General features: G+C 37.7%; 1 protein-coding gene across 1 annotated transcript; it reads left to right on the top strand.

The window, feature by feature from the left end:
* Positions 1 to 1680: 1680 nt before the first annotated feature.
* Positions 1681 to 22374, top strand: TMEM184C (transmembrane protein 184C; the record flags this gene model as incomplete). Its single annotated transcript, XM_079700711.1, has 10 exons — positions 1681 to 1803; positions 10111 to 10241; positions 10338 to 10374; positions 11024 to 11229; positions 16227 to 16301; positions 17413 to 17506; positions 19113 to 19225; positions 20577 to 20676; positions 21198 to 21373; positions 21591 to 22374. 10 exons carry the CDS (start codon positions 1681 to 1683, stop codon positions 21850 to 21852), a joined length of 1317 nt encoding a protein of 438 aa, XP_079556837.1. The 3' UTR covers positions 21853 to 22374.
* Positions 22375 to 23628: the final 1254 nt, after the last annotated feature.

Raw genomic sequence — 23628 nt, 5'->3', positions numbered from 1 at the left:
GTTTTAAAAAGGAGATGTTATCAAGCTCCAGACTTTGGCCAGGACCCTGGGGAAGACAACATTCCCTCAGTGCTTCTGTGAGAATCTTAGGCTGGGTGTATTCAATACTGCAAGCCTTCTTGTCCATATATGGTCATTAGTCAGAAATTCTCAGGTGGCAGATACTGACAGGTCCAATGCTGGAGTCAGACACCAAGGTTAGAATCCCAGCTCTACCACTAACTAGCTCAATGAGCTTTGCAAACTACTTAACCACTTGAATACGTTTTCTCACCTGTAACATGGAAAACTGCCGACCTTTGGGGATTTTTGTGTACATCAACTAATATACTGTAAGAAAAGCGTGTAGAAAATGACAGATATAGGACATATTTGTGTATCTAATTGAGAGGTACATATTTGTTTGCTCTATTGGTTTAGGAAGGCTTTAAGATACCATTTGCCATTTGTTTGCTCCGTAGGTTCAGCTAAAAGCTTTAAGCACATAAAATTTCTTTGTCAGTTGTAATGTCAACTCTCTGAAACTTAAAGTATGCGAGTTTTTAACAAGTTCCAAATGCAGTACTGCTTCTAAAATTAAGCTACCCCTAGAATGATCCTTCCGCAGAATCCCGAAATGACTAAGTGGCTCTACCCCTAGATTCTGGCAACTGACACAAAACTAGGTGGACGTTTCCCTTTTTTTTTGTCCTGTCTTCTTAGTCCAGCTGACTCCCCTATACACTCCCAGGGAGAATCGGAGATGTTTGTGCAGATAAAGGTTCAGCTCTAAGGTAATGGCCTCTTACCCAGGCTTTCTTAAAGCTGGAATATAGTCAGCAGAACAATGTAGCAGGAGTTCCTCATGTGTTCTCAAACGACCTATACAGCTTGCAGAATCCTCCTTGGCCACTGGGCCACCCGGCAGCGACTGCACAACTTCCACACACCTCGGCTTCATACAACCTTGTACCCTTGGTACCTATCCCAACAGCCCCGCCCCGGAAAATGACCAATCAGAGAGTGGGAAGTGAGCCGGATGGGGCGGGTCTATCTTGGCGTTGTCCACGAATCACCAACCTCAGACAGCGGGGGCGGAAGCGGAAGCCCTGGTTTGGCCTTGGTTCCGCCTTGGGGGACTGGCCTGTGGGACCCAGTGAAGAAACCCTGCGGCTGGTGGGTTTAAGTTTTCATCTTTTATCTATCAGCGGAATCGGCCGAGCAGACGCCTGCGAGCGCGGGAGGGAGGGAACTTCACCGCCCAAGAAAAGAGCGAGCGGGCAGGCAGCCGCGGGGCAGAACCGAACTGAGTGCAGGGTCTCTACAGGCCGGTCCGGCTCGGCACCGCTCCCTTCGAGGCCATGCTGCAGGCAGAGCTCCGGGCGATTCCTAGGTGAGGGCAGCGGCTCTGCCGGGGATTCCACCGCGGAAGAACTGGGTAAATGCAAGGTGGGGAAGAAAGAATGCTGCCCGCACTGCTCCCCGGTAGCACCCTGAGCCGCCGCGTTTGTGGCAGCAGCAGCAGTAGCAGCAACAGAAAGCACAGCGTGGGCCGAGGAGGCGGTTCCAGCTGGTGAAGTCGCCCCACGACTGTTTTTCCGTAGTATGCGAGTCGACAGAACAGCCAAAGAACAGGGCTCCCCATTACCATCTCGTTCGAGCTCTTTTCCCGTGCTACTCGGAGCTGATTTATGCGGAAACATGCCTTGCACTTGTACCTGGAGGAACTGGAGACAGTGGATTCGACCTTTAGCGGTGGTCATTTATCTGGTGTCCATAGTGGTTGCGGTTCCCCTAGGCGTGTGGGAATTACAGAAACTGGAGGTAAGAGGGTCCCGCACCATCCGCCTCTACCCTTTCTTCTACCGTCCTGCCCAGCTAAGGTAGCCTATTTTTATCCCGGATGCTCCAGACTTGATATCCTGAAAACCATGTCCTGTAATGAATCCGTGACATAACCTGTCTGGTTTCTGGTTGTTCACGGTTTTTCAAACCATGCTACTCGTGAAGGTAGGACAGAGAAAATAAAATATATTAAGATAGCTGCTTCGGAGAGCACTGTTTTGCAAACATTCATCAATATCCTGAAAGTAAGGTAACTTTACTTCTGAAATCTGATCTGTTTAAATATTAAGACTTAACTAGATCTGCTTTCAAGACCAGGTGTTGAATTTTATTAGCATTTAACTAGCTTCCTGAATTAAAGGATTCGAGTTGGTTTAACTTTGTTTTTACTTAAGAAATTAACTCTTAACAAAGGTTTTGAAAAAAGTCCCTTGTATATTTTTTGATGTCATATTTTTATTATGACATCAGTAAAGTACTATAAGCTGAAAGACCTCAAGGTAAATATTTAACTAAGTACTTTATAAAAATTGTAATGAACTTTTAAGTTTAAAGTTCATAAAATCCAGGGAACTATTTTTACTTAGAAACAACTATTTCACAAGAGTTATGACAAGACCATGGCTATTTTAGGCCTTCTGTGTGGAAACAATCTTTATGTAATTAAATGAAATGCATTTAATATATGTTTGTTTTCTGTATGTTCACTCAATTTTTTTTTGGTTGACTTTTCTAAACTAGCATAGTCCATATAGTTATTCTTAAGATTACTATAATATTACACTACATTAAGTATTTCTAGTTTGTTAGATATTTAGGTTACTTCCATAATTTGTCTACCAGAATTCATATATAGACATCTTAATACAAATAGGGATTTCTTACTTTGGAGTATTTCTTACTTTGAAATATAGGAACTATTTTAAAGATTAATACTATGTATAATATCAACCTAATTTAAGACTTCTCTTAGTTGTGGGTGTCAATGACAAAAAATTAAGAAAGAGATGGAAAATTTTATTCAAGTCAAACTGAGGATTATAGCCCGGGAGACAGTCTCTCAGAGAGCTCTGAGGACTGTTCTGAAGAAATAAAGGGGGAAGCCAGTATATACATGATTTTGGCAAAGGGGGTATGTGCAGTCAAGCGCACATCTCGGTAGAAGGTCACACAGGTCACGGGGAACAGACATCTAAGTTAATGGTTTTAGCGCTTTTCTAAGTATGGGAAGATGCAAGAATCCAGGTTCATAAAAAATTTCTCCTGAAAATATCTATCTGAAGACAAGTTTTCCCAGAGCACATAGTGCCTCATCCTGATCTTGCCCCAACACACACCCCGAATTCCTTTCAGGGTGTATTATTCCTTCCAGGGTGTATAGCCTCAGTGGCTAGTGATTTGATTCTTGTAGAACTGGATGGTGGGCAGCAGTCTTTATTTTACAATCCCTTCCTTTTCGGTCTTAATTTCAGCCAAAGTTTGGGAGGCATTTCGACCAGTTTGTCCCATGTGGCTAGGAATGCTCATTCCCAGGTCAGGTGAGGATTTTGTTGATAGGCCAGTCAATGTGCTATTACTGGACGAGGCTCTGTTAACAATAACCAAAAGCCTCTGGGCCACCTGTCTTACTAGTCTGTTACTGTCCAGGAAACGGTTCCCTCTTCTTGTTGTTCCCTCTTCCCATATAGAAGAAGCTACACGATTATGGTTATGGATCTTATAGAACTATATATTTGGTCAGTTGTTTCAAGTGGCCTAATCATCATTAATTTTATCTGAGTCTCAGTCACACATTTGGTAATGCAAGAAACAATAATCTTGTAAAACAGGCAGAATACAAGTAATTTAGCTAGTAACATTAATAACGTCATAAGTAAGTATTAAGCTACGAACTTCGTTAGATGTGGCCCAGTATCTCCCCAGGTCGTCTGACCAGTCTGTTCTGCACCAATCGCTGTCTTTAAGGGGAATGATATATTGGCATTGCACATAAAGCTCACCAGAGATGTCTGCACTGACAAGGCTAGTGGTGGGTCACCGTGACACCTTTCAGAATTGAAAAAGGAATGTTATCTTCTAAGGAATTATGTGGCTGGTACCAGAAGGAGAAAAAGTGATCACTATGGTTGAGCAGGTATTTCTGCCATTGAGGAGGTCTGGTTAATGCATAATGCAGATGCGTGATGCACCTAGAGGGGAGGGAGGAGGCCAAAGGGCAGAGAAAAAGTTCTATGTGTAAATATTTCTTGTCTTGCCTTAAAATGTAAATTTTTATTTCATCAGTGATGTCAATTGTACTTTTTCAGTACGGGCTTTTAAGGACAATTTTAATCTGCAATCTCGACTGCTAACATCCTGAGCCAAATTCTCATCGTGTATTCCCTGGACTATTCTGAACATACCAGCCAGAGTATCCAGTTAAAACATAAGTCACATTATGTGTGTCCTCTGAAAATTTTCCAGTCACTCCTAGTCCTGGATTAAAAGCCACTATTCCTGACTATGGCATTGGAGCCCAACATGATCTGACACCACCCCCACCTCACCGCCCTCCGACTCTCTCTCCTCAGTTCCTGGGCCTCCTCCACACTTGCTTTGCTCAAATGCAGGGCGGGCTCCCTCCTTAGGGCCTTTGCATGTCATAATTTGCCTTTCTCCAGACGGTATTCTCATTCCTTTGTGTCCTTCAGGTTTTTACCTCCGTGTCACCCAGCTGCTACCCAGTTTAAAAATCGCAAGCTTCACTTCCTCAACTCTTCATATCCTCTTCCCTTCTTTATATTTTTTAGGACTCACCACCATCTAACAGGATACATTTTTTATCTTGGGTTTTCTCCTTCTTCCCAAATATCGGATACTTAATAAATGATTATTTGAGTCCCAGTGATACGTCAGGTTGGTATTCTGTATGGTTAGAGAGAGAAACATGGCACCTACTTTCATGGAACTTGGTGGTGGAGACAAACACAACCAGTAAAAACAAATCAATAATATAAAATTATGTAAAATGCTTTGAGGAAACTAAAAAAGATCTAAAAAGCAAACAAGCAGGGCAACATTATTACACATCTTTAAAAGACAACTCTACCAGCCTATGGAAAACTAAGTGGAAGTGGAAGAAGCTAGAAAGTTCTTCAAGGTAGTTCAGAGGTAGTGGGTGCCTGGGCTACGATGACTTATGGCCCAAGTCAGAATAGCAGAAACAGACATGGAAAAGTGAATTTTAAGTATCACTGGAATTGAAGAAACAGGGCTTGACACTGGATTGGATTGGGGAAGAGAGGCAGTGAGAGAAAGGGGGAAATCAAGAACCACTCTGAGTTTTATGTCTTGAACAACAAGGTAACTGGTGATGCCCGTTACCAAGATGGAAACTCGATAGATAAGGACAGGTTTGAAAGCATTTGAGCTCTGTTTGGGACACTTAGTTCAGGGTATATGAGAGACAGTCCATTCACATGGGCATGTCAAATATGCTGTTGGAAATGTAAGTCTAGAGCTCAGAAATGTTTGAGCTGCAGATATAAAAATGAGTTGTCAGAACAGAGATGGTGTTGAAAGCCATAAAAATGGATGAGATTATAAAGGGGAAGAAGAAGAAGAAAAAGCAGAGGATGTGGCACCAACATCTAAAGGTCACAGGGAAGAATAGGGACTTTAAAAAGCAGCAGCAGCCAGTGGCGAAGTAGGATGCCAGGAGAGGGGTGTCGTGGAAGCCAGAACAGAAGGACAAAGTAGTGAACAGTCTGCTGCTGAGCCATCCATTGGAGGGTCATCTGTGATCCTCGTCATGGTTTCTATGGAGGTATCAGGGCCGAAACTAAAGGCAGTTGTTTGAAGGATAAATGTGGAGTGAAGAAGTGGTATCAGAGTATGAAGTCAGGGACTGCCCTGGTGGCGCAGTGGTTGAGAATCCACCTGCCAATGCAGGGGACACGGGTTCCAGCACTGGTCGGGGAAGATCCCACATGCAGCGGAGCAACTAAGCCCGTGCACCACAGCTCCTGAACCCACGTGCCACAACTCCTGAAGCCCACACACCTAGAGCCCGTGCTCCGCAACAAGAGAAGCCACCACAATGAGAAACCCGCACACTGCAACAAAGAGAAGCCCCCGCTCGCCACAACTAAAGAAAGCCTGCACGCAGCAGCGGAGACCCAATGCAGCCAAAAATTAATTAATTAATTTTAAAAATATGAAGACAAGTTTTTGTTCATTTTGGGTTTTTTGAGTATTTTTTGACTCAGGAGAATGAGTGGCACAGTAGATAGGAGTGTGGGTTAAGGGAGGGTCCCCCACCTCAACCCCACCCAACCATTGTGTTTTGTTTGTAAGGTGTTAGAGACACTAACCACAGCATGCCCCTAAGATAAGGTGTAATTTTCTTTAATCTTATTAAAAGTCCTGAAGCATAGGAATTAGCCCCGTTTTACAGATGTGAAAACTGAGACGGGTAAGTGGCTAAAGTGACACTATGCTAAGTACTTAATATACAATCATTCTCATTATTCATTGGATGAGTTTATGTCTCTAAAATGCATAACACTGTGCCCTGCACATAATAGGTGCTCAGTAAGCCTGAATTATCACTATTGTTTTTAAAATATCATCACTATTGTTGCAGTGGGACAACAGTTCTGTTCTCCTGGGATAGCATTTTCGGATAGCATTTTCATTGGGATAGCTTCACAGCTGAACACCTAAAGCAAAGTTATAATGCATCTGATTGAGCACTAGAAAAAGTAATTGACATGTTTAGGGACAGTTTCGTACGAAAAATACTTGTCTTTTAAACATCAGAATCACAATGCTCACCCTGTGAGAAGCCACTGGGAACTAAGGTAGAAAACTAGAGGTTCGGCTAGCCCATCCCATGCCCATGGGGCATATACTCATGACTGGAGTAGCCAAGTGACCATCTGCACTACTTAAACCATCTCATTTTCTTACTTGGTTGAGCATGTATAAGTGAGGTCATGTAAGTTAAATGCACACGTAAGGGACTTCCCTGGTGGTCCAGTGGTTAAGATTTTACCTTCCAATGCAGGGGGTGCAGGTTCAATCCCTGGTCGGGGAACTAAGATCCCACATGCCTCGGGGCCAAGAAAACAAAACATAAAACAGAAGCAATATTGTAACAAACTCAATAAAGACTTTAAAAATGGTCCACATCAAAAAAATCTTTAAAAAAATAAAATAAAAAATAAATGCACACATGATGTCGCGCTGCTCTGCATTTGTTTCACCCTGCCCTGCTGGTCCTATGTTCCAAGTAGCTACTCTGTGGAAGGGCTCCCTCCCTTCTTGCCCTCAGGACAAGTGGGCCCAGAAAGCACTCTCCTGTTTCTCTTTAACTCTCTGCTCTGAAAGCCTTTGGCTGAGTGAGTTAACTCACTTCTGGGGGCTGGTCTTTAATGGTCTTTTTCTTTCCTCTCTGCTTTCTTCAAGTTACCTTAGGAAAAAAATCTACTTATCTCTTTCTTGTTTTGTGAGCCCAAAAAACCCTACTAATGGCTGATAAGTTTAACATTAATCGTATCCTTCTATCAGTGTGTCTCAAATGTGAATAATTTAGAGATAAATGTAAATTAAAATAAATAATAATCATATAAATAAATAATTTGTACAGATACCTAGAGTTGACTTATTATATATAATGTCACCTAAATATGTACACACATAAAATAGGTTCAGTTCTTACGCACACAGCTTTTTAAATAGCTTAAAAATCAAAACAGTTACAAGACCAGTGATTCAAATTCGTGGCATTAATGTGGACAGGTGATGTTTTTCTGAAACTGATTCATCACTTGCAATGTAAAACTGGTACTAACTCTATGATGCAAGATTTTTAAAATTTGGAATCACTATAGTGAAATGACTCGATTCTCCAGTCACTTTTTTTGTTTGTTTTTTTGTTTTTTTAACGTCTTTATTGGAGTGTAATTGCTTTACAATGGTGTATTAGTTTCTGCTTTATAACAAAGTGAATCAGTTATACATATACATATATCCCCATATCTATTCCCTCTTGCATCTCCCTCCCTCCCACCCTCCCTATCCCACCCCTCTAGGCAGTCACAAAGCACCCAGCTGATCTCCCTGTCCTATGCGGCTGCTTCCCACTAGCTATCTATTTTACATTTGGTAGTGTATATATGTCCATGCCACTCTCTCACTTTGTCACAGCTTACCCTTCCCCCTCCCTGTGTCCTCAAGTCCATTCTTTAGTAGGTCTGTGTCTTTATTCCTGTCTTGCCCCTAGGTTCTTCATGACCATTTTTATTTATTTATTTATTTATTTAGATTCCATACATACGTGTTAGCATACGGTATGTTTTTCTCTTGCTGACTTACTTCATTCTGTATGACAGAGTCTAGGTCCAACTACCTCACTACAAATAACTCAATTTTATTTCTTTTTATGGCTGAGTAATATTCCATTGTATATATGTGCCACATCTTCTTTATCCAGTCACTTGTTTTATGATCCTTTGAAAAAGAACTTTCTTCCTTATAGCACACAGAGGACACTTGACCATCATTAGTCACAAGCTCATAATTTTTCTCTCAGCTCTACCACCAAGTTCTACCTTTTGGCACTAAGGCAATCATAAAAACAAATGTGGGCATTAAAAGTACTTGGCACTACTGTCCTTAACGATCACCTTATGATGAAGATCTAGAGTATATTATTATTAAGTCATCATTAAAATGAGTACTGAATTTTAAATGAAACTGAGCCAAGGAAAAATCTCTGGAAAATTATTGTTCAGACGTTCTTTTCAGAATCTTCACCTCTGCGTATTTGCTTTTGACTTGCTGCTTTGATTAATCTCCAGCATTCAGCAAGACTTTTATTTGCTTTTCAAGTTTTCCATACAGTTGAATATAGAAATTCATTGTTGTAAAAATACGTTTGTTCTCTATACTGTTGTTTTCTACTTCTTTAATCTTTGACCCTTTATGAAAAAAAATCTTGTTTAAAACAGCAAAAACTACAAGTTGTGGACTTAAGTTCCTTTTCCATTAACTGTTCTAACTCCTCAAGTACTAAAAATAAATGCCCACCTTTTTTGCTTTAAAAAGTTAGCATTTGCATTTTTTTTTAATTAAAAGGATTCACGTTCTTCAAGGCAGGAGTACAAGTTAGCATAAAATTCATTCCCGAGGGCCCCTCAGAACAGAGTTTCAGCTAAAATTGTTTTTGCCAGAAAGTGAGTGGATTACTTCAACTCTAGGTTAGGATGAGGTAATTGAAAGTATAGAAATTGAGATTTTAGAGGTTAAAATGTTGATCAGATATTGACCTAAGAAAGAAATTAGGGACTTCCCTGGTGACGCAGTGGTTAAGAATCCGCCTGCCAATGCAGGAGACACGGGTTCGAGCCCTGGTCCGGGAAGATCCCACATGCTACAAAGCAACTAAGCCCACGTGCCACAACTACTGAGCCTGCGCTCTAGAGCCCGTGAGCCGCAACTACCGAGCCAGCGCATCCCATCTGAAGCCCACGTGCCTGGAGCCTGTGCTCCACAACAAGAGAAGCCACTGCAGTGAGAAGCCCATGCACCACAACGAAGAGTAGCCCTTGCTCTCCACAACTAGAGAAAGCCTGCATGCAGCAACGAAGATCCAACTCAGCCAAAAAAAAAAGAAATTAGATCTTTTGAAAATATAATGTCCTGAGTTGATAATGTTGTATATAAGAGGGGCAGCCTATATTAGCACGGGTTCCTTGGACAGGAGTTGTGGCAGTGCTTAGCAAATGGGAGGGTCAAAAGACATGATGCATGTAAAGAACTCAGCAAAGTTATCAGGCAAATAGTCAGCAATCAGTAAGTGTTTTACTAACTTGTTGGGTAACAGTAAAATTTGCAGAAAACATTGATTTGCAGATTTTTATCCAGACATAAAAGCAGAGGAATAAACCAGAAGAAGATTTTTAGATTTGACTTGCAGAAACTTTTAAAACTTTTGTACATTCTCAATCACAATAATCAAATATAAAAGGCAAATAACAAGTTAGGGGGAAATGACATGATGTTAACATTCTTAATGCATACAGCGCTGTTACAAAAGGCCACGTGAGGAAAAATCCACCCCCTCCTTCCACAAAAGCATAAATGGGCTGTTTATTGAAGAAGTAATAAAAATAGCCACTAGTCATTTGGAAAATATTGAGCCTTGATAATAAATAAATAAAAAGTTTTAAATACAAATATTTTATTTAGTTCTTTAGTTTTAATATCAGAGAATTTATACTAATATATTCTTTGCTGATTAAGGTTGGAATACACACCAAGGCTTGGTTTATTGCTGGAATCTTTTTGCTGTTGACTATACCTATCTCGCTTTGGGTGATATTGCAGCATTTAGTGCATTATACACAACCTGAACTACAGAAACCAATAATAAGGTAAATCTATATGTTTTGATTCTACTAGTGTTGTGTTGGCTTATCTCATAAATATGATGTAAACTGTTTTAAATTTATGTTTTGCTTTCCAAATAGGATTCTTTGGATGGTACCCATATACAGTTTAGATAGTGTAAGTATGCTTCATTTTATCTCATTAACAAAGAACTTGTTTGATGATGCTAACTGTAATTAAGGTAATAAAAGTAATATTATTTGGCAGTAAGGAGTTAGGTTAATAAGTGAAAAGCTTTACTTGTTTTTAATATTAATAGAGAAGATAAAGTATCATCATAGAAAAGGCAGATGTTTTAAAATTTCAGATTAGTAGCTCTTAGTCCTTTAAAGAATGTAATACTTAAATTACATTATCATCTTTTTTATTTATTATAATATTTATTTGGACCAAGACAGAAATTTTCCCCAGTGGATTCTAATACGTGCAGTTGTTACAGATAACTGCTTTAATTTGATTAAATATAAAGAAAATATCTTTAACATCATTTTCTGTGATCGTGTCAAGAAGTTTTGGATTATATTTAAGAACTCAAGTACATAATTTAACTTCTCTCTTCATATTCATTATTTACCACCAACACAGATGTTTTTGTTTACCAATATCCAAGATGTTTATTGCTTTTAAAAATTCATTTCACAGATTGGTAGCCCTCGTAATGATAAAATTTAGAAAGTTTGATCTAATTACGTGAGTACCATGAATTGGAGTGGTAATTCATTTTAGCGTAGTTGCAACTGTTTTTAACATCTGTGCTTCTTCATAGTGGATAGCATTGAAATATCCCAGCATTGCAATATATGTGGATACCTGCAGAGAATGTTATGAAGCTTATGTCATTTACAACTTTATGGGATTCCTTACCAATTACCTAACTAACCGGTATCCAAATCTGGTATTAATCCTTGAAGCCAAAGATCAGCAGAAACATTTCCCTCCTTTGTGTTGCTGTCCACCATGGACTATGGGAGAGTAAGTATGTTTGGTTTTAATTCGTTTATGTTTGGTTTTATTTAAGCGTGTTTAACTATCATTTCTCTGCAAAATAGTGTGTTAAGTACTATATGCAGGACGAAAAGTATAAGACAGAGTCCGTACCCTCATGTAGTTCATAGTCAAGTGTGAAGACTAAGAAAACACATTTTTATAACCCACACATATAAGGTAGTTTCTTTTACATTATTCACCCTAACTAGAAAATTTTAAATGTTGTGGGGAAAAAACCTTAGAAATCATTTAATCAACATCCTCTTACAGTTGGGAACCAGGGTATGCAGAGATTAACTTACTCAAGTCACGTGGTGAATTAATGGCAAAATCAGGTCTAAAACTCAAGGAGAAGGTTGTCTAGGTGGGGAAACAGCATTGGATATGAAATTAGAGCAACAAATAGCAATGTTTATTCTAGTAATCTGTAAGTTGGCCTTATTATACATTCATGTAGGACAGTAAAGGAAAATAAAGCCTAAAAGGTTAAGTTGAAACTAAGATTGCATTTACTCTATGAATTTATTTTTCGGCAGGAAACATTTGAAGCCAGCATTTTAGAAAGATTAATTTTACAGTACTATACAGGATGCATTAGGGGGAGAAGAGTCCAGAAGGGGAAATAAATTAGGAGGTTATTATAGTAGTTCATTTGTGAGATAAGCTGAAGAGGAGTGTGAAACTGGAATAGAAAGGGGAAACAATAAGAGAATGCAACTGGAGAATCAACAGGACTTGATCACTGATAGAAGGGGATGTAGGTGGAAGTTGCAAGCCAGCGTAACTGGAGTGACTTCGAGGAATCAGTGTAGATACATGGCCTAGGGTTAGCTCCATTGCCTTCCGTGCAGTACAGAACCATTTCTACAACATCAGCACTAAATGGAGCACCTAGTATGTGCTAGTATATAGATATAATACATATAACAGATGTGGAACTTAATGGAACTTACAGCTTGGTTAGGAATTAAATGAAGACACAAATACATAGTTACTTATTTCAGGAGATGCTATGAAGGAAAAAGAACAGGAGTCCCTGAAAGAGGGTAGTAAGGAAAAAGCAACGTAGGTTGGGGATCAGGGGAGAGATAATTGTGCTCAACTCCAAGTAAAACAAGAACAAATAGGGATTTATAGCCAAAGAAATTGGGGTGGTCACTGGATGGAAAATTACTAAGGAGACATCAAGGGTAGGGGGATTCTCTCTAAACTGGCCTGACAAGAATCTTACTAAAGGCAGGCCAAGTAAACATCAAGAGTGAGGGATGAGGAGCTTGATCGCATTTCCAGGGTAATCAGATACTGGGGGTGGGGTGTGCTGGTGATGGGTGTCTTAGCAGGATTTTTTGCTCAGACTGACTTCACAGGCCAAGGACAGGGCCTAAGGATGATGCCTAGTTGAAAAGAAGGCTCAGAGGAGCCCTGTCTAAAGTTTGATCAAGGAGAGAGATTGTCAAGTGAGAAGCCATTATAGGATGTTAAGCAGAGGTCTGGTATCCAAGATTACTTGTACTCTTTGTAGACTGAACTGGACGTGGGCATAAATGCAAGAGATTGCAGTGGTCCAGTAAATATGATGATGATGATGGTTGTGGTGGTGGTAGCGGCAACGGCAGCTTGGCTTTGAGCAGGACTCTTCTATTAATACAGAACCTGAGATGAGGCTCTAGCTGCCTCTTCAGGCTGGCTCATGACAGTTAGCAGGTGGTCAACCCCAAAGCTTTTTCAAATGATGCTATAGGTCAAAATTTCCCTTTTCTGTGCTTGTGCAATTGATTTATTCCTAACTACACAAGCAATTACATTTTTTCTTGTTAAGACTCTGTGTTGGTTTCATTTTTTTCCCTGAGACTCAGGTTCTGACAGCTGCTACCTGAATAATATCAGCAGTGCATCCATAACTGTAACCCAGGTTTTCTTTCCTTTGAAGACATTAAGCATTTACCAAATCCATGCCATTTGGGGGTATGGTTTTAGTAATATAAAACTTCTCATTCTCTTGTATATAAGTACACTTTAGGTTACCAGTCTCCTTCTGTTAGATAACTGGTGTTATATATGATCATTACTCAGAATATTGCTGTTGAGGATAATTCAGTATAATGCTTTGGTTTTAAGATGCAAATGCCACGGCAAGTTTCTAGTCCTTAGATGTTAGAATTAAGTCTGCTTTTTGTACTCTGATTTCTGTGACATAAGCAGTGAGCACAATGAGTTTTCTTTTTTTTTTTTTTTTTTGCGGTATGCGGACCTCTCACTGTTGTGGCCTCTCCCGTTGCGGAGCACAGACTCCGGACGCGCAGGCCCAGCGGCCCCGGCTCATGGGCCCAGCCGCTCCGCGGCATGTGGGATCTTCCCGGACCGGGGCACAAACCCGTGTCCCCTGCATCGGCAGGCGGACTCTCAACCACTGCGCCACCAGGGAAGCCCACAATGAGTTTTCTTTTAATGAATGTTAGATTTTATGTATGTTAGTTTGTGAGAGGAGGGGAACATTTTACCTAGTGATTTAATACTGTTATGAAACAAATGTGTTCGTGAAAGAGTACTAACTCTTACTATGTATTCCCTTCCTCCCTCTTGTTTCTAAAATTTGGGTCACAGCCTACTAAATTACATTTGACACAATTTGAAAAAAATTTGCCCTAGGGTATGTACCTTGGAGTGGATATGCTAGGTCTTTAGGTTTTGTGCAACTTTGTGATAAATTGATTGCTGAAGTGGCAGTACCAAATTACTCTCCCATTAACAGTAGAAACGATTTCTAATTGAACCACAGCCTCACCTATATTTAGAATTACCAGGAGTTCTTTATGTTTGCCTGTCAAGAGGGTGTAAAGGATTTCCCTGATTAGTAGTGAGGTTGAGCAACTTTTCATATGTTTATTAACCATTTGTGTTTCCTTTCTGAGGAATGATTGCTTCTGTTTCTCATTTTTTAATGGGTTGTCTGTACAGGATCTTGATATGTTTAGATACTAATTCTTTATTTAATGCATGTTAAAAATATCTTTTTCTAGTTTTTGGCCTGCTTTGGCACTTTTACTATATCTTTTGATAAATGAAAGTTGTGAATTTTTATATTGTTGAATTTATCAATCTTATTTTATAGTAAGTACTTTGCGTCTTGTTCAAAAAATTCTTCCTGACCCCAGGATTATAAAAACATTCTCCTGTGCTTTTCTTCTAAGCATTTCATATTTTTTCCATTAAAGCTTATTCCCTGATGGTCCGGTGGCTAAGACTCCGCGCTTCCACTGCAGGGGGTGCGGGTTCGATCCCTGGTTGGGGAACTAAGATCCCGCGTGCCATGCAACACGGCCAAAAAAAAAAAAAAAAGACTTATAAACATATATTGATTTTTTTTCATATGTTGTGTGAGGTAGGAATGCAGTTTCATTTTATTCCATTGGCTTCCTGACCTAGCACCATTCTCCTACCTCACTTGTCTATGTAGCCATCTCTACCGTATATAAAGGTTCCATATGTATGGGTCTATTTGTGATCTTCGTTTTTTCTGTTTTATTGGTTAACTTCTCTATCCCCGGACCAATTCCATACATAAACTACTATAGTTTATTAATAAGCCTTAAAATAGAAGGGCAGGTGCCCCACCCCTATTATCTTGGCTATTCTTGGGTCGATGCTCTTACATATAAATTTTAGATTCAGCTCGTCAGGTTGTTTGAAAAGCCCTATTGGAGTTTTTTGATTGGAAGTGAATTCAATCTTCAGTTTATTGACATTTTTATGGTTTTGAGTATTCTTATCTATGAATATTGTCTACTTATTTAGCTCTGCATTTATCTTTTAATTAAGTATAGTTTTCTCATAAAAGTCTTGTAAATCTTTTGTTGACCTTATAAACATCTTATATTTTATTGCTATTATAAATGGCATCTTTTTAAAAGATTAGTTTAATTGCTGCCAGTGTGTAGAAAGGCAGTTGATTTTTGCCTGTTGAACCTATATCCAAAAATCTTGTTAAATCTTCTTATTCTGTAGATCTTAATAAGTTCTCTGTAGCCAGTCATCTTCAAAAGAAGGATTTGTTTGCTTTCTAGTCTTTATACCACACATTTCTCTTTCTTATCACTGTGCTGATGAGTACCTCTAGACTTTCTTGTATCATTCCTGGTTTTAAAGGGATTTTTTTTTTTTTTTTTTTTTTTTTTTTTTTTGCGGTACGCGGGCCTCTCACTGCTGTTGTGGCCTCTCCCATTGCGGAGCACAGGCTCCGGACGCACAGGCTCAGTGGCCACAGCTCACGGGCCCAGCTGCTCCGCGGCATGTGGGATCTTCCCAGACCGGGGCACGAACCTGTTTCCCCTGCATCGGCAGGCCGACTCTCAACCACTGCGCCACCAGTGAAGCCCCCCAAATAGCCTTTTTTTGATAGTTGTTGTTTTGGGACTTTTTTGCTTTGTTTCTGTTTGTTACTCCTTGTGAATTTTCCCCTACATTAAGTGACCTCAGTGATAAAAACTGTTTTATGTAGGATCTCTGTTTTGTTCTTTCAGAGTATCTAGTCAGTGACACTCTCTGGAATTATATATATATATATAAATCCAAACTTGAAACTGAATCCTAAATGTAAATAATATTTTCTAAATATGGTTTCATATATGCAACCCTACACGTAATTTACTTGTTACTTGGTTTTTCTTCCAGAAGTACACAGGGACCCACTTCCATTCTTTTTGTTCCTGTTCTGTGCTGCACTATTCAGGAATTTGAGACTGGACATAGGAAGGGAGATCTTTCCGAAGATGTAGTTGTTACACGATTTAAAAAACAGTATTTAGATAATTTGTATGCTACCATCCACATTCTTCTCCAGTAGCCATTTAGATTGACTAAATTAAAAGAATTAAATATAAATGTGGCATCATTTGTGAAAGTGATTTAATTTGGGGGCTTCGGAGAAAACTTGATACTAGTGAGATGAGTCGGTGAAATGCTAAGTTCTTTTTCTTTGGCAGAGTCTTGCTGTTCAGATGCAAACTGGGTGTATTACAATATACAGTTGTCAGACCATTCACCACCATCGTTGCTTTGTAAGTGCACAGAACTTCTATTATTATTTATTTTTCAAAAATTCTCATGCTTTTACTTAGGTGGGACAACTGAGTAGAAAAGCATGTAAAGAGCGTTACTTGTTTATAACACATCTAGTCTGGTACAAAAACACAGTATATAGAAATCCTACTATATTATAATAAATAAGGTGACCATGTATAGACAAGGAATCACCACAGGATTATTCTAAGTAATACTCTCTGGAGATTTCTGGCAAGCATTATCAAATATTCTTTTTCAAGTTATTAATGTTCACACAGCTTTACAGAAACATCTAATACGTGAAGTTAAAGTATACCACTATAGATTCATTACATGCTTTTATTTTCTAAATGAGTACTGTATTCTAAAGAAGAAAACATATTTTTCTTTTTAAAAAATTGTCAAGTCTTAGCACTTCAGGTAAAATGGGGTATCATTAAGCTACCTGGTAAAACTATTCCCTAAAAATTTAAGAACATCAAATAGTTTAAAGCAGGTAGAGTGTGTATTTTATCTGCTAGCTATACTAGCATTTTGTCTGTTAACAGAGGAAGAATGGAAAGAAAGGTGAAAGAAGCATTCAATTCTTTATTCTGCTTCTGTGCTAGCAATTCTTTAGTGAGATTTGCCTTGGAATTAAAACTAATTCACTTATTTACGAAGGCATGCTTTATTTCTCTGCTGTTTAGAAATTGGATAATCAAGACAAGTTAATACTTAGATCTGGGTCATCATAAAAGTTGCCTCCAAGACAAATTGGGAGAAAAAATTATAGTTGTAGTTACAGACCTGCATTATATGTTTTTAACAATCTTTTTGAAATTAGGCAGCATCATTTTTTTGAATCTAATAATTACCCTTTCTAGTTCAATGTATGTGTCTTCTGGATTTCCTTCAAATTGGAGGAACAGTAATATGGTAACATTTCTAGAAAAATGTTTTTCTTTTAATTTTTGAACCACCTCTATGGCCAAAATCAAGTGACTATCTACAGGATCTTTGAAATAAACTGACTTCTAAATTTAAGTATTGCTGTCATTGCTGTATTTTAAAATGTATTTTTGATTTAGTTATTCATAAAGTTGTCTCATTTTTACCATTTTTTAGAATCTGTGAGCTGCTTGGTATATATGATGAAGGGAACTTTAGCTTCTCAAATGCTTGGACTTACTTGGTTATAATAAATAATATGTCACAGTTGGTAAGTAAATATTCATCTTAACTGTATTAAATTTAGATCTATAACTCTAAATTTTTTTAGGGAAAGTCTCTTCTGGAATAAAGCTTAATTGTAACTTTAATATTGAACTTTATCTGTAGGAAGAACTTGAAACTTTAACATATATAAAGATATAATATCTTTGTTGATTATCTGGTGACTTATACACTGACTCGTTGATCATGTTTTTTCATTTGGTTCTGGTATTCATTGCATAGTTATATGGGTATGTCATAAATAAAAGCACAGTGCTCTCCTTTAAAAAAAAAGCACATATCCTAGGCATATTCAGTAAGAAAAATGTTTTATTGGTATATGACAGTACAGTGTTTGAATAAAAATGGGAGAATAAAATTCTCTCATATATTTGGAATTGAAAATTGAGAATGCCAAGTTTTTAAAAATGATGTTACAGAATCTGAAATGCTCCAAAGATATAACTATTGGATCCTTTCAACTTAAGAATGTGCATTTTATTGAAAATCTTTCATTAATGCTTTCAGCAGAATAATAGTTTAGGTGCAGTGGCATGCATCTGTGGTATTAGAAATTTATAATAAAAATCAAACGCTTGTGTATTCAAAGCTTTTCCATATGTTCATATTTTCTGGAACCGGTAATTCCACTTCTGGGAATGCCTCAAGAAATGGCCAGAAGTACTTTTGCTTTCAGTTTGTATATAAAGCCTATTGTTTGTTAATTGCAAAAGCCTGGAAACGGTCCAACTAGTTAAATATACTATGTTCCTTCCATTGGCCAAAACATTAGGCAGCTATTTAATGAAATATATGGAAAATGGCACTTTAAGTGGGAAAAAAATCAGGGAACAAAATTTTATATTTATTATACCCACCTTATGTGTAGAAAGAAATGGATGATGGGACTATGAACAACTTTATACTTTACTGCTTTCATATTCTATAATAATTTAAATGAGCATTTTATAATAGGGAAAAGTAAACTTTTAGGGAAGTGTTCATTGTTATGCAACACTACGCTCATTACAACTGATTTCTAAAAATAGTTAATGTCTTGAGCATTTATCTTTAATAAGTAAATCCAGCTGGATTAACATACTGCCCTCAAGAAAAATGGTTTCCCTGATTCCTTACTTTCGAATTTCATGGTGACAGTTTTATTGAAGTAGTACTTATTTAATGTGTTCACTTATAAATAATATGCATACAATTAGTAGTTAGTAAGCTCAGCCCTTATACAATGAACCGTAATTTGTGTATAAAAGCCATTAACAAGCAGATAGATGTTTTTATTTTGGTTGAATGAGAGCCTTTTCTACCATTCATGGCAGTCACTTGTTCATTGTGTTCTTTGTGGGCTCCAGTAAGTGAACACTTAAAACCATTTTCAGGGAAGATGTTATACATCTCTTCTGAGAAATTTCATACTGTATATATTCATCCACAGTAAACTATAAAAGCTTGTTGTCAATCTAAGAATAGCAAAATAAAGCATAGAAAATTTTGCCTGAAATATTACTCTGTACCAGGTCTCTGGTCTATAAGTTTAGTATCAATATCTCTAATACCATATTTAGTTATTCTTATTTAAGAACTTTGTTTGTTTCTAGTTTGCCATGTATTGTCTCCTCCTGTTTTATAAAGTACTGAAGGAAGAACTGAGTCCAATCCAACCTGTTGGCAAATTTCTTTGTGTAAAGCTGGTGGTTTTTGTTTCTTTTTGGTAAGTGTTGCTTTCTCTTAAATGTTCTCATTTTCTAAAGGGCAATAAAACTGTTGATTCGGAAGGATTTTTAAAAGTCTTAATATGGAAGATGAATTAAAATGTCTACTTAGCTTTCAAAAAGTTCATTCTTTTAGCCCTTCTTGGTTTTTCATAAAGAAATAATTAGATGGTCACTGTAACATTTTTAAAAGGAAAACAGTTTGAGACACTAAATGTCTCAACACTAAGGGAATCATTAAAAAAAATCATGGTCTCTTTATATAAGAGAATACAGTTTGGAAGATAAACATCATGTAGAATATTTAATGTGAGGAAATGTTCATTAGTAAAAATACTGTTTAAAACAGAGGGCAAAACTATACATGGTCCCAGTTTAGTAAAGGCGTGGGTGATAGGGGCCTAGAAACAAATACACCAAATTTAACAATATACAAATAATACAAAAAGGGGGGAAAGAAAAATCCCTGAAATCCTACCACCCAGCATGAATGACTGGCATTGTGGTCCCCGTCATTTTATAAACTCCACAGAAATACATACTATAAAAACTTGTAGAACTCAATGATATGTTTAGTATATTGCAGTCATAGTTCTTTGTAAGTACAGTGAGGATGTAATTTTGTTGTTTGGGTTTTGTGTTTTCACCTCATATAGTATTCTGATATGTGGATAGAACTTTTTAACCAATCTCCTATTGACATTTAGGTTGTTCCTAATTTTTTTTTTTACCATTACAAGCAATATCGAAGTGAATATTCTTGTATATAGATCTATGAAAGCTTATCGAACTATCTCATTTTAGCTGTTTAAATGTAACCTAGGGGCAGATCCCTATATTTGCTTGAAATGCTCAGTTTGACTCCCCATCTTGGAGTCAGAGCCCTTCTGAGTTTGTCTCTAGTTCCAGGACTTGAAACAAGACTGGTTTCAAAATGTTCTTTAAAATAATCTGAGTAATCAATTGATACATGCATAAATAACATTTAAATATCCGTTCTTTATTTCATTTTAAATTCCAATTGTACAAGGTGTTAGGCATTACCTATGTGTAGGAAGAACTTAAAAGCTAATTACTGTACACACTTTCAAAACAAAAAAAGACTATAAACCACATACTGAAGTTCTAAGAATACACAATCAAAATTCATGTGATGAAACTATACTAGAATTTTTAAAACAAGTATATTTAATACAGATACACAGTGTCTTCAGGAATACGCTGTAAAGGCGGGGTGGTGGTGGTCCACAGGTTGTGCTGGGGTTTAACTTTTTAAATGGCATATTTTTAAAGCAACTGCTCATTTTATGCTTGATATAGATTTGGCGTTTACCTTTTCCTAACATATAGGCAAGCAGTAGTTATTGCTTTGTTGGTAAAAGTTGGCGTTATTTCTGAAAAGCATACATGGGAATGGCAAACAGTAGAAGCTGTGGCCACAGGACTCCAGGTAAGTAATGCTCTCTCTGAATTCAATAGAACTTTACTATTTGTTAAGCATTTTTACATGTTATCTCCTCAGCCTGACCACATGCAGGCTATGGAGCTACTGCTGTCCTCACTTCACATGTGAGGAAATGGGGGAACCCTAGAAAAATTGGTCACAGTTACTAATTTGTAGTAGAACCAGGAACAGAACCTAGATTTTGTTATTCCTACTCTATTTCACTTTCTGCATTTCTCCTCTAAGTCCTTGGACAGTGCAAGAGAATGCATTGTACTTGGCAAAGAAGTACTTGATTGAGGTAGTGCAAAATAGAGTTAAACGTTTGGCATTTTGTGGGGTTTTTTTGAAGAGGTCAAAAATCATTATTTTGGAAAATGAAAAAATGAAGAGAGTCTTGTGGGAAAAAAACAGCTGTTGGGACTTAAGTACTTTTGAAAAGAAAGAAAGATAGTGCTTTTCCTTTTTACCTGCAAAACTAGATTTAAACTCCAACATGGCTGATATTGTTGATATTGTTGTTGTAGGACTTTATTATCTGTATTGAGATGCTCCTTGCTGCTATTGCTCATCACTACACTTTCTCATATAAACCGTATGTCCAAGAAGCAGAAGAGGGCTCATGCTTTGATTCCTTTCTTGCCATGTGGGATGTTTCAGATATTAGGGATGATATTTCTGAACAAGTAAGGCATGTTGGTAAGTACCAGCCATTTAATTCATTCGAATAGGCTATTGTAGTTCTCCTATCAGGTCTGTTTAAGAGGTGAAAAGACTCTGTGTAAAGCAGTACCACAGTAAGGCTCTCCAAATTGGGAGGAGGGAGGCGGGGGGCTTATTTTTAGCATGGCAAGTTTATAGTGGTAAAAATAACCAAACTTTCGGTGAACTCAGAAACCTTTATGTTACTTTAAAGGAAGGACAGTCATGGGACATCCTAGGAAAAAGTTTTTTCCTGAGGATCAAGATCAAAATGAACACACAAGCTTGTTATCATCGTCATCACAAGATGCAATTTCCGTTGCCTCTTCTGTGCCACCTTCACCCATGGGTCACTATCAAGGGTTTGGACACACTGTGACTCCCCAGACTACACCTACTACAGCTAATGTATCTGATGACATATGTAATGATACTACAGGAGAGAAAAAAGAACCTTCAGATACGTCTGTGGCCTTCTGAACAGTGTGCAGAAGCTGTGCTACCTACTCCCATATTATTTCATTACCTGGTATCCCATTGCTCAGGATTTTGTGCTTGGGACAAGCCGTTAATGATGGAAAATTTCAACAAAACAGCGAAAACCAGGTACAACTACTGGATTCATACAACTAGGTTTTGTATACCACAAATAATCAGTCTAAATATCCTAGACTTAGACTTGACTTCTTAACACTACAGAGTATCACATACTCAAATGGAGGAAATGACTTCTTAACACTATAGAGTATCACATACTCAAATGAAGGAAATGACTACTAAACGTTCTTGACCTTACAGTGCTCTATCGAGGAGGACGTTAATAAAAAAAGTGCTTTCTACCACTGCTGCATGAATATAATGTTCTGGAATTAGCAGGAAGTGTAATTCAGAAATATGAATTAGTGGAACTTAATCATAATCATGTGCCATATATGCTTACCTAACAATTATTTCTCTATTTCTCAACTGGATGTCTTTCAATAAATAAGAATTTATCATTTATTTTCTGCAACTTTTTTTATCTCTCATTCTTTCAACATGGACCCTTAATGTTATAACAAAAGTTCGTGATTAGAGGCACAGCAGAAAAAAATTAAGTCCAAAAAACTTAAAGGGTGGAAAATCATATACCTACAATGAAAGAGGCCTATATCTTACATTCCTACTGGGAGAAATATCTGACCTAATCTATTAATCTTAAAACAACTACTGTCTAAAAATCATATTTGCACCAATGTGAACAGATTAATAGGTTATCCAGGACTTTGAGATGAAAGGAATAAAGTGGATGGAAGAGTGGAAGAATAAATAAGAACCTTGTGATAGAAACAGAGTCTGCTTTTCCTCAGTGCTACTAAAGGTGTCAGCAAATGTAAATCACAGCTGAGTAGTCTTAATTATTTATATCAAACCACAGTCAGAAGACTTATAGATGCTCTTTGGGAGAAATTTATTACTTAGGATGGAGTTCCTCTAATTGTTAATCACAGCCCATTGGGTCTAACACTTTACACTGAATACAGAAAGGGCCAGAGCGGTATGTTGCAAATAGCAAGGCTAAGTATCATTTCTCAAAACCTATGCTTTATATATTTAAGCACATATACATACACACACACACACATACACAAACATACCTACTGGTTCACAGTAATTAGATACAAAGTTTTTATTCTGTCTGTTATTATAAACTAAACATTTCTATTGAACATAAAGTTGGGTGGTATAAGAGGCAGGGGGAATAGGCAGTGTGAAGAGAAGGTGCATCTTATTTTCTGTGTGGCTTATACCTGCAGAGAGCACACAGGACATACAAGGCAGGATAATCTTCTTCCTAATTCATCTCCCTATTTCAAGTCTTTAAAATCTGGACTAATTATTTTTTTCCTTCTGTGTATCCAAATCAAAACTTTGAAAAATACTGGTTTAGGTTTAACTCTTCCTTGAACTTAATTTATCAGCTTAAAATTTTTTCTTCGCCAAAGGAAGACCACGAAAAATGCTGCCCCCTAAGATTTTATTTTGTCCCTCTTTTACTCTTTTAATTACATTTAGTCTAGAGCTTAAATTCTTACTCAGGTTTGCATACCCAAAACACAAAAACTGAGAAGAAGGTTCAGAAGTATTTCACTATTTACAAGAAGCAAGCTTGGAATTTACAGGTAACCATAAACCCTCAGTCTAAAGTGGAAGCCAACTTTTTGAAGTATCCCCACTGTAAGTTTGGATTTGAGAAAAATAGCCAAGATGCCTAAA

The sequence above is a fragment of the Hyperoodon ampullatus genome (assembly GCF_949752795.1).
Source record: "Hyperoodon ampullatus genome assembly, chromosome: 1".
Classification (NCBI taxonomy): domain Eukaryota; kingdom Metazoa; phylum Chordata; class Mammalia; order Artiodactyla; family Ziphiidae; genus Hyperoodon; species Hyperoodon ampullatus.
The sequence above is the reverse complement of the archived record's forward strand: the minus strand, read 5'-3'. Positions and strand labels throughout refer to the sequence as shown.